Source organism: Haematobia irritans, chromosome 4, assembly GCF_050003625.1.
Source record: "Haematobia irritans isolate KBUSLIRL chromosome 4, ASM5000362v1, whole genome shotgun sequence".
NCBI lineage: Eukaryota > Metazoa > Arthropoda > Insecta > Diptera > Muscidae > Haematobia > Haematobia irritans.
Window position 1 is genome coordinate 177,073,131 of NC_134400.1, and position 11,999 is coordinate 177,085,129.

Here is an 11,999-nt window from a genome sequence, read left to right on the forward strand (position 1 = left end):
TGGTGTTAGTATATGATCTTTAACAACCGTGCCACAATTGGTCCATATCGGCCCATAATTATATATAGCCCCCATATAAAACGTTCTCCAGATTTGGCCTCCGGAGCCTCTTGGAGGAGCAAAATTCATCCGATCCGGTTAAAATTAGGAACGTGGTGTTAGTATATGGTCGCTGACAACCATACCAAAATTGGTCCAATCACACAAAAATTGGTCCATATCGGTTCATAATCATGGTTGCCCTAGAGCCAAAAATAATCTACCAAAATTTTATTTCTATAGAAAATTTTGTGAAAATTTTATTTCTATAGAAAATTTTGTCAAAATTTTATTTCTATAGAAAATTTTGTCAAAATTTTATTTCTAGAGAAAATTTTGTTAAAATTTTATTCGGTTCGTAATAAAATTTTCATCATTGTCAAAATTTTATTTCTATAGAAAATTTTGTCAAAATTTTATTTCTATAGAAAATTTTGTTCAAATTTTATTCGGTTCATAATCATGGTTGCCACTCGAGCCAAAAATAATCTACCAAGATTTTATTTCTATAGGAAATTTTGTCAAAAGTTTATTTTTATAGAAAATTTTGTTAAAATTTTATTTCTGTAGAAATTTTTGTCAAAATTTTCTTTCTATAGAAAATTTTGTCAAAATTTTTATTTTTATAGAAAATTTTGTGAAAATTTTATTTCTATAGAAAATTTTGTTAAAATTTTATTTCTGTAGAAAATGTTGTCAAAATTTTATGTCTACTTTGTCAAACTGAATTATATACGTATTGGATCGATCTTTTTTGATTTAATATATAACACGTATGGACTTACATACAATTTAGAAGATGGTGTTAGGAGGTTTTAAGATACCTTGCCATCGGCAAGCGTTACCGCAGCTTAAGTAATTCGATTGTGGATGGCAATGTTTAGAAGAAGTTTCTACGCAATCCATGATGGAGGGTACATAAGCTTCGGCCTGGCCGAACTTACGGCCGTATATACTTGTTTATCTATTTATATTTTTTCAATAAATAAAGAATACAGACCTCGAGCTCTTTTTTATCAACAATTTTTAATTGGAATAATATAAAACGTTTATAATTGTGGAAATTCGACTGTATTTGGATTAAAATGGAAGGATTAGTAAAAAATATGTCAGTATAAATGCGCTAAAGAAAGGTAATGGAGCGAAATGGTACTTCGACCCATTTTTGTTATTTGAACCAAATCTCTGTAAAGGTAAGTACTATGTTCGCTTTTCGGGTTGAAATTTTCGCGGTTACTTTATTAAAACAGTTCAATATAAAGCAGATAAATTAACTCAATTGATGTGCAATTTCTTGTTCCTCTAGATTTCGACAAGACTTTGCAGGAATATGTCTGTTTTCATTTATAATTTTGATTATTTCAGGAAAAGTAATCGCGAAAATAAAGTGATTTTCAACTCGAAAACCGAACATAGTACACACCTTAAATCTAAAAAACAAAAATTATTTTTTTTTTATTTTTAAAAAGTTATGTCGTCATTTTATCACAAAGGGAAGGTTTTTCTTTTTTCAGTAGATTTTTTCCCTTATAGATATCAACACCCTCAATTTTTAATTTTTGCCTTTAAAAAAAAATTATAAGCGCTCAAAGTCTAATTTGGTCTGGCCAGACCAAGTAGTCTATCCTAGGGTTAACTTGAATTTTTAAAGAAAATTACCCGAGAAAAATGGATATTTTAGCGCGATAATATGAACGGTGGTACTTCGACACATTTTTGTTATTTGAATCAAATCTCTGTAAATCTAAAAAAACAAAAATTATGTTTTTTTTTTTAAATGTTATGTCGTAATTTTACCACAAAGGGGAGGTTTTCTTTTTTCAGTAGATTTTTTCTATAGGTGGGTATTAAGTTCGAGTTTAGCCGTTAAAATCGAAAATAAATTTTCTTTAACTTGCATTTTTAAAGAAAATTACCCGAGAAAAAATTGATATTTTAGCGCGATAATGTGAACGGTGGTACTTCGACATATTTTTGTTATATGAATCAAATCTCTGTAAATCTAAAAAACAACGTGTTTTTTTTAACTTTTAAAATGTTATATCGTCATTTTACCACAAAGGTAAGGTTTTCCTTTTTTCAGTAGATCTTTTCTATAGGTGGGTATTAAGTTCGTGTTTAGCCGTTAAAATCGAAAATAAATTTTCTTTAACTTGAATTTTTAAAGAAAATTACCCGAGAAAAAATGGATACTTTAGCGCCATAATGTGAACTTAATATGAGCTTTATAGTAAAATAAAATCTGTTGTATCTAGTAACAAAATTGTTTGACTATACAAATTTAATACGGTTAATACTTACACCCATCAGTTTAGAACAAATTGAATTTTCAAATTTTGGGATTACATTAAATTTATATTCTCATATATGTATCTATTAAAGTTTTTATTTATAGTTTATATTCATATGCGCATCCTTAATTATGAACAACAAATGAATTAATGGGTAACATTTTTTTTTTTTGGTATATTTGGAATTGTAAAATGAAAAAAGCGAAGCCAGTCTAACATATTCTGTGATAGCAGAATAAGCTATGTTCTTTATGCAAAACGGTTTTAATGTATACAGATTATTGTGTAATATTGTAGAAATATAAATAAAATACATTACATGAAAAAATGGAAGGTGGTGAGGTCGGATGTAGAGTAGGGTAGAAATAGTTCAAAACGTTCAAAACTCATAACTAATAGTGCATAAGCATTATAGTGTAAAGATGATTGGTACAGTATTCGGATACCATTACAGAAAAGTTTATTAATATTAAATTTAATAATACTACTCAAGGTTAGCTCACAATATTAATGAAATTCACCTCAGCACAAGCTTTAATTTCGGAAATCGAATAAAATATGAAATATATACGAATACGACCAAATTCAAAATGGTAAGATTTGTGGCGCACATACACTGTTGGCAAGAACACTGTATTAAATACCATTTCTTGATGTTAGCAGGTACATTTATTTATTTTTTATTTTTATTTCTGCATGATTGTAACATAGTCGATCAGACCCTAAAACAGTTACAGTTAAAATACAAATAGCATTTCTCTTATTTTGGCAAATTTTTACCGAGGTAGAAATCAAATTTGTACATAGAACGTTGATAACAAACACTGACTGCTGTATTAGCATTTTCCTTTTGCTGAAACAGCAAACAATCTTCTATTTTAAAAAAATTCTGCTTAAAAGTCAGTAGTAGTTTACTGAAATTTTCAGCAAAAATTTTTGAGTGTACTGCAAAAAATCTGCTGAAAGGGGTCTCTGACAGATAATAACCAGAATTAAGAATTCGTGCAAATAATGGTTCCAAAGCCCATATGGCTCTAGTTGCTTTCAAATTAATTTTATAATAATATTAATTTAAATAAAATTGACCAGAAGACAGTACAAAGTATTTGTTGACTGTCGGACTTTTAGCGGCATGTAAACGGCCACTATGTGGGTTGGAATGCATAACAAAATATCTTCCTTCTAGAGTAGAAAAAGTGAACAGCGAACGCGCCTTAAAGAAGACGGGAAATGTTACTCGTATTTTCAGAAACATTGAGTGTTTTTACTAAATTGTTTAATAAATGAAATAAATGGCTGGTTCAAGTGTATCGATTTAAAAGTAGAATATATTTAAAAAAATCTTCTTTTTTACCTTTTTATGTTAGCCTTATATCGAAACAAGTCATTAATCCAGTTTTATGGAAAAAGAAGATTAAGAAACTTGATGAATTGAGTTGGAAAGAGAATGCAAATATGTACACACCTGTCTGTACAAATGGATTTTTCCATAGTCTTTAGTATAGATCTGACTTGTTGCACTCCACGTGGGGTGACAGTATGCGTAGAAGTATAGCTGCCTAATCTACCATTTGGAATATTTCATAAAGAGCTAAAATACATTTTTAAGCGATTACTTTTCGAAACTATTTGAAATAATCGATGTTTTTCCAAAGATGTACCATGGATACTATTATGTTACCTATACCTATCTTCCTTATATTTTCTTTGGATTGTCTTATCGATATATTTGAAATTTCATTGTAGATTTACAGAAAGACTTCATTATTTTCTCTAAAATATGACTAAATACTGAATTTCAATAGTGGAATGCTTAATTGTATCTGCGTAAAAACAGCAATGACTAGAACCCCTATCTAAAATCACTTTTCAAAATTAATTTAAAAAATACTAAAAAATCCAAGCTTACCACCTGGTAAATACTTAAACATTATCTAAAATAAATACAAATCATTCTCCAACTCTTCCATGATATCATAACACTGAGAGCATAGGTTTACGAAAAGCTGGCTACCGACAAATGCTGCCACTGACCCTGTAATATAGGGAAACACATAAATATAAAGCTATTCAATATATAATCAATTAACTTAACTTACAGGAATACCCATAGTCCAACCAGCACCAGCAGGATTATCTTTGGTAATTCCACAACGTTTACAAAGTACACCATTCATAGCTACTGCCCAGACTTCAGTACCCACAGATATGGACTTAAAACCCAAAAGGGTATCGGTATTTGGTGGAATATTGGCAACATTAGGCAAGAATTGCCAGTGTGAGCCTTCAGGGAATGTTTTTGTCATTTCTTTGCGAACTGCCAAACGATTTGTGCTATCTAAGGCCCAAACACCAGCTTTTCCAACAGATATGGCTTTAAATTTAGTACCAACAGGAGCTTCTATCGGTTGCCAAGCATCACCTGCAAATATTTCAATGTTTTAGAATATCATTTTTGGTTAATCTTTAGACACTCACCTAAGGGATTTAATTGAGATATACCATAACGATAGAACACTGTTCCATTTTTGCCCAGTACCCATACATGGCCTGTAGGCGATACACTAATGGCTATGAGAGGATGTTCGCTGGCAATGTGTTCCCAATTGTCGCCTTTATGATTTAATGAAGACACTCCATTACGATAGAGTACATCACCATTAGATGCTATAGCCCAGGCACTAATTGGTATCTCTTCTTCGTTGTCTTCGTTATGCTGACCACTATCTTGTAAAACTTGTAAAGCAGCATCTAGTATTTTGGAATGACTTAGTTCTTGCCATGGACCACTTGTAACCAAACGACATTTCTTCAACCAACGCCTACGTCGCACACAATCGGTTAATTTCTTTTGAGAATGATAAGTAGCTGGAAAGTCAATAGCATATTGCCACCCCTCTTTGTCACAACCACCAGGTATATTATAATCAATAGCCCAATCTGATATCCACTCGTAGTGAGAAGACAAGAGTTTAGTGTGTTCTTTACTTCGTTTTTGTCGACCAGTAACATCACTCCACATAAAGCGATCGGTGGGCAAGCTTTTGGTAGTGAAACCACTTATGGGATTCCAACGTTGATTTTCATACACATAATAGTTATGAGTATCTACCATGGGATTAATTTTTCCCACACTTCCTTCCAGGCCCTTCAGGAAGTTGCCACCCCATCCTCCATTATAGACCCACGCTGTATTGTCACAAGTCATGCCCCAAACCACACCTGCCGAACAGCTAAATACCTTTTTTATATGACCACCAATTTGTCGCCAAAACAATAATTGGGGATTGAGAATAACAGTAGGACATCTGTAAATGACATTGAATAGTTTCACCCGACCACTGACATACAAACATGTCACCGAATCTGGATCAACGCGATATTTATAGTCCACAAAATATGAGTTATTTACCATAACTGCATAATGATTTTCCAGTGCTCTATATTGCAATGGAAGATATAGGGTTAGGGTGCTCCGTTTTGTTGATTCTGTGTAATACTTACTTGATTTTGAGCGTGAAGGTTGTTCCAGGAGCAAATACCATTTTGTCATAACGCATTTCATTTTGCCATTCAGAATTTTCCATTGTATTCAGAACTACGGTATTTTCATTAAATCTGGAATAATGTAATAATGGTGAGCCTTCAGAAATTTGACTACAATAATCGCAAAATTTTTTCAGTTAAACACAATTGGTGTTGGTATAAATAGGACACCAACACATACTCTAGAACGAAACTTCGAATTTTTCAACAATTCCGGTAGCAAAAGCGCCAACATATCGCAACGATTAACAATTGCTGACGCTATTTATGAGAAATACCTCTATGATAAAATCGTAGAAGAAGCCTATTCCTATCTTACTAAACATAAATGGATACAATTTGAATAATTACCTGGGATTTATATGCATAGCAATTACTCGATGTTTTTCAACTTTGACGCCAACTTTAAGTGATGAATGGCATTGAAGGTCGAAACGTATTTGATCAGCATCATCATAAACACAACCCGAAATCACAAGTTCTGATCCACAAGGCATACTACCAAACAAAAGGAAACATAGTATAGAGCGTAGACACGATATTTTCCACCAATTGAACTCACCCATTGTATAAGGTGTTGTAGTAAGGTGTCTCTAAAGTACTAACATCCATTTCTTGTTTATAGCTATTTGTTACACTATCCCATTGTTGAGCTTTCATAGTTGCAGGATCGAAAACGTAAACATCGCCCAATTCAGTAGTTGTCCATATGGAATTATTTGCAGGTTTAGCTGTAACCTCATTTATTTGACAGCACACTGAGGTTAAATGCGAAAGCCAGTCTTCCATTTCTGTATCGCTGGAGAACAATAAACGAACCGGTGAGCTATTCGAAGACAATAGACTTGTTACATGTATGGCAAGACGTGGAGAAGCAGGTTCGCTACAGCACATAACACAAGTTATGGCAGATAAGGAGAATTGTATTTTAGTACTGACGCCATCTGGATTTAACACTGTGAATGTTCCCGAATCGGAATCTTTCTGAGTAGTGGGATTTTGCGATGTTGGGGTTGTTGCAGAGCTGCCACTAACCCATTCAAGTTCAATGAGACAATCTTCAAATTCTTGACTGCCGGGACGTTGATAGCGTGCTTCGGCAGATTTAATCCAAGATGATAATTCAACAGCCTTCTCGTATCTTGCCTTAGATATGAGAACATTAAGTTTTTCTTGTCGTAAACGTAGTTTTTCTAAGATGTCCTTACGCCATGGCGAATCTACATTGATATGACTATCAGGAGATGATGTTTGTTCATTGAACCAATTGGGTAAATTATTGGGATTTATGCTAACTGCTCCGGCTGCTACATAGGACCAAATTACCTCACACTCAGTCCAAAATTGGGAACCTATATACAAACCAATATAAAGTAAAAAATACAGAATTTTATGTCTTTATTAAGAGACAACATTTTTCATAAAGTCTACTAACCAGCGTGATCATCATCATCTAGAAATGCATCTGACCCATGATGTGTAGAATCGGCATCGAAGACCGTAGAATCACTCTCCGGGTGGGCTTCGGTACCTACCATAGAACCCACACTTCGTACCGGAGACCATGCTCGGGGATTTTTCAAATGTGTTTCATATGCTTTGCCACTAACTTCTGGTATTTCGGTGGTACCCGGAGCACTTGAGGCATGTGTAAGTTCTCTTAAAACAGATGTACGTTTCTTTTGACGTTCATTTAAGTTTAAGCTGCCTATATTAGGTGGCGATTCCGAATAATGTCTATAGAGATCACCTTTTAATCTTTTTGGACCTCCATTACTGGCACCGCTCGGATTTACAACGTTTTCGATGGGGGCACAAGTTTCTACAACACCTTTTTCCTTCTCTTTGCTGTAAAGGTTGGAAAAACTTTGCTGTTTAGAACCTGGTGTTGATGAGCTCCCACTCTTGCGGGATGTTATTGACATTGAACTTGAAGTTCTGCTTATTTGCATGGGTAATTGTATTTGCCGCCATTTTTTACCAGTTGGATCGGAAGTTGTTACACCAAACCGGTAGTATAAAGCACGATCTGCCGCCCCTATGGCAAAAACCTAAGGTATATATTTATGTACAGCAAGATTAAGATAAATTTCCCCCTGTTGATTAGATTACCCTACCTGATCATTGGCAGCCACAGAAACCATGGATATGTTACCCACCATCTCAACCCAGCCACTGCCTATTGCAGAATCTTCACAAACTCCAGCCGTTTCACCTTTTATACCACGCCTAAACCAGACACTACAATCGTTGCATACGCACCATACGGCATTAGTTCCAACAGAAATTTGAATAATTTTCAAACCACTAGTGGGTTCCTTTCCATTAGCATGCGATGGAGCTTTGACATCCAACCAAGAGTCTCCAGAAAGATTTTCTCTAGTAACACCAGATCGAACAATGGCATGGCCATTGAAGAGAACAGCCCATACAAGACCTGTAGGGCCTACGCTTAACTGTAACAATTCAGAGGTAGGTGGTGTGGGAATGGTAGTCCAGCGCAGACCCTCCGGCGAGGTTGCAGATACCCCGCTACGAAACATTGCCTGAAGATATCCAATAAATTAACAGTCATCGTGTCCTATAAATTGATAACAAATGAGTACTCACCCTGCCATGAGAAGTTATAGCCCAAACTACAAATGTACCCGTAGCAGCATTTGGTATATTTACTCCTCCTATTGCAACATCCGTAAATGGTTCTTGTGTGGGATCTTTGTGCAAGGGTGCCACAGCACACCAGCAATTCAGTGCACTATATCGACGAAATCTCACCCATTTACGTCGTCTTACATATGAGTTCCATGATTTTTTAGCTGAATATGTAGCGGGAAAATCTAATGCATACATCCAGCCATCCTCTCCGAGACTATTGCCGTCCAAATCCAACTCTAAATGCCAATCGCCATCCCATTGCCAGGCCATAGAAGGTAAACGTATTTTTTCTATCGCTCTATCTTGTTGACCATCAGCTGAGGAATATTTGTAACGGTCTGTAGGCAAGAGAGTCTTTGAGAAGCCTTCAATAGGTAACCAGCGTTCGTTCTCATAGGATTCCTCTTTCACGCGTATAGGTACATCTAATCCATGTACATGTACATAAACTTGGCGGTCTCCACCTATGGCCCACATAAAATTAGGAATTGCGGAAATCTTTTTGAATTCCATTCCATTATAAGGGAACTCCCTCCATGCTGCCGAACTTGTGGATAGTGTGTATACCCTACCCTCATTGCTGTTGGCGAACAGCAGGCTACTGGGCATAGTTGTCAAGGTATAAATATGAACAGTTAACAACTCTCAAATCACAAAATGATCACTTTCTTCCGCTAAAGTAAAACAATTATCTTAAACTTCGCTTCGATTTTCACGTACTCAAAACAGTATCTACCCCTACCTTTTCGATTTTTCAATATTGTCCTGTGTGAGTCACTTTCGTCCTGGTATCATGTTAAGGTAATTGTAATAATAAATCCTTTATGAAGTCGTCATAACATAAGTTAAAAACTTTTTTCTTTTTCACACATTTTCATCAAATCCTACAAGGATGTTTAATTAAGACCGAACTTTGACTCTTGTGTTCTCCATATAGATAAAAAGGACTACAATTCAGATGTGTAGACAAAAAGGACTATCAGCCAATGGGCAAAACGTCAACGCACTCAGCTGTTTTCATTTGACAACCAAAAACAAAATCAGTTCGCATAATAGGGATGTCAATAGCGAATATATTTTAGTTATAGTTATCGATAACAATATAAAGGAATTTCATCAGAGGTGCATATTTTCAAGAGGAAACAAATTCTAAAATTATCAAAAAGCTTCAATTGATGCTGAGGCGGCTCTAATGGAGAATAGTGGCAACACAAGCTCCCACTATCACAATCTTAAATAATTTATTTGATCTTTGTAAATTTACCATGCCAACCCTATTAGGAGTTTGCCATTCCGGACGTTAGGATCCGACCATATATTTTTGATTGCAATTGTAAGATGATTTGTATCTGTTGTAATCACGCTATAGCCTCTAATAATAGAGATATTGAAGTGGTACAAGTTCGTGTTTTGTCTGTGAGTCAAGTTCAAGGTTAGGTTATCGAGGATGAGACGAATCAGTGCCAAGCGGATTTGCGTCCACTTAGATCATAGTTGGTACATTGCGTTTTCTCAAACTTTTTCCTCTTCGTGTCTGTCCCACTCCGGCCGGGATGAATCGATTACATGATAATAGCTCCGTTCGAGAACCCGATAATTTTTACAAATTTTTACTGGAAGTCGTTCGTTTACACAAAAACGCCAGCAAAAGAGAGCCGGAGAGAGACTACATTTGACAGTTATGATATAGAGAAATTGTAAGTTTTTGCTAGAGTTTTTTTCCAGTAAAATCTTGCAAACCATAGCATACGTTGCCAGCGGGTTATTGATAACAAACAAAGTACCAATACAATGTACATGTTCGGCAACTACGATTGGAAGTTAAATATACAGGATTCGTTTTTTGTTTTCAATGTTTTAGAATAGGGATGCCAGACGCATTGATAATAGAAATACATAGATGTCCCATGGGTGTCAAACTAAGTTTGACAGTTCCGAAGATTAAGAATAAACGTAGAAAATCAAGAGCATAGATAATAGAAATACACAGATGTCCCATGGGTGTCAAACTAAGTTTGACAGTTCCGAAGATTAAGAATAAACGAAGAAAATCAAGAGAATTGAGAGATTTTTGGTACTCTTTTTAACACAACAGAGTGTTCTGTAATAAAAAACTCCTCATAAAAAATTAATTGTGAATGGACAACGAATACAAAAGAATCTCTCTTAACGAAAAAAAAAAACAAAACGAAATGTCAGAAAATTAATTTTTGGAACTGACACATTTTTTTTAAAGAGAAGAGTGGGACATCTACACCCAGAGAAATGGTTGGTTGCAATTCGATAATTACAATGAGGAAATGATGTCAGTAACTTATTTTTTGTTACAAGAACAATGTTTTGATTATTTTCCCCATTATACATTCAACACGACCATAACAAAGTTCACAGGATCAAAACGAAATTCCCATAACCATTCAATTGGTTACAATAATCAATGCCGATAAATCTGGTTTTAAGCTGCATAAAATTGTTGAGCTAACCACCAGCATAGTGAGACCTACTTCATGGGAATCAACAAATGGTTGGTACAACCAAAAGTTGAGTATACTAATAGAATCTTAGTTCAATTATAGGACGGGCGTAAGGTAGTTGTTGCAACAAATAAATATTTATATCAACATCGACATGGTAAATGGTATGACGCTACAAAATTTGCAAAACGGGGAACAACATTACTTGATAATAGTCCGCAATACATTGAATAAAGTTTATCCCATAGAAAAGAAGTTGCCTTCAGGTAAGTAGCGCACCGATTTATAAAAAAGGAATATTACAAAAGTTTCCATAAAAATTACAGGCTTCATACACCAACAAACACAAATACTTTTTACGGCAAGCGAGCTTTTTTTTATTGTATTAAGAATACAGGAAGAGTCTAAGTCGATCTGTATTTATATCTAGAGGCTTAAGGAAGAAATTTCTGGCAAGTATATATTGAATTAAGTTCTGTAGTTTGACCACATAATTGCAACCTAATAACCATCTGTCATTGGTATACAAACATTACCTATAAAAATTGTAAATTGTAATGTAAATTGATCTCACATATATGTAGATCAAAAGCCTTTGTTGTATTTATTTTCGTAGTTTATTATGATTGTAAATCTTGTAATAAATTAATAAAATCTCAATATAATCTGCCCTTTCATTTGATATTGGAATTTGGTTAGGATAATAGTAAAGAAAATCGAGGGCGGTTGCACCAACAAACAAAACAATTAATATGAAATTGCGACAACCAATGCAAAGTTGATCCAACATACTACCATGTAGTTACAATTGCCAAATGTTAGTTGTGCTGACAGATATCATTGATAGTTGATGGAACCACCTGCTTTCGGTTGGCAAATAATTCGGTTGAGGCAACGAATTTGTTTTCTGGGTGTATGTATTTCTATTATCTATGGGTTTTACTGGATATTTTTTTACTGGAAAAGTACACGAACAGAACTATTAGGTCTGTTG

The 11,999-nt window shown here is 34.6% G+C and overlaps 1 protein-coding gene across 1 annotated transcript; it reads right to left on the bottom strand.

The window, feature by feature from the left end:
• Window positions 1-2,373: 2,373 nt before the first annotated feature.
• Pex23 (tectonin beta-propeller repeat-containing peroxin 23) lies at window positions 2,374-9,557 on the bottom strand. Its single transcript, XM_075304079.1, has 10 exons — window positions 9,274-9,557; window positions 8,487-9,205; window positions 7,994-8,422; window positions 7,312-7,927; window positions 6,439-7,228; window positions 6,228-6,374; window positions 5,835-5,948; window positions 4,809-5,770; window positions 4,430-4,752; window positions 2,374-4,365 (listed from the first exon to the last, which is right to left on the bottom strand). Exons 2-10 carry the CDS (start codon window positions 9,138-9,140, stop codon window positions 4,327-4,329), a joined length of 4,074 nt encoding a protein of 1,357 aa, XP_075160194.1. The 5' UTR covers window positions 9,141-9,205; window positions 9,274-9,557; the 3' UTR covers window positions 2,374-4,326.
• Window positions 9,558-11,999: the final 2,442 nt, after the last annotated feature.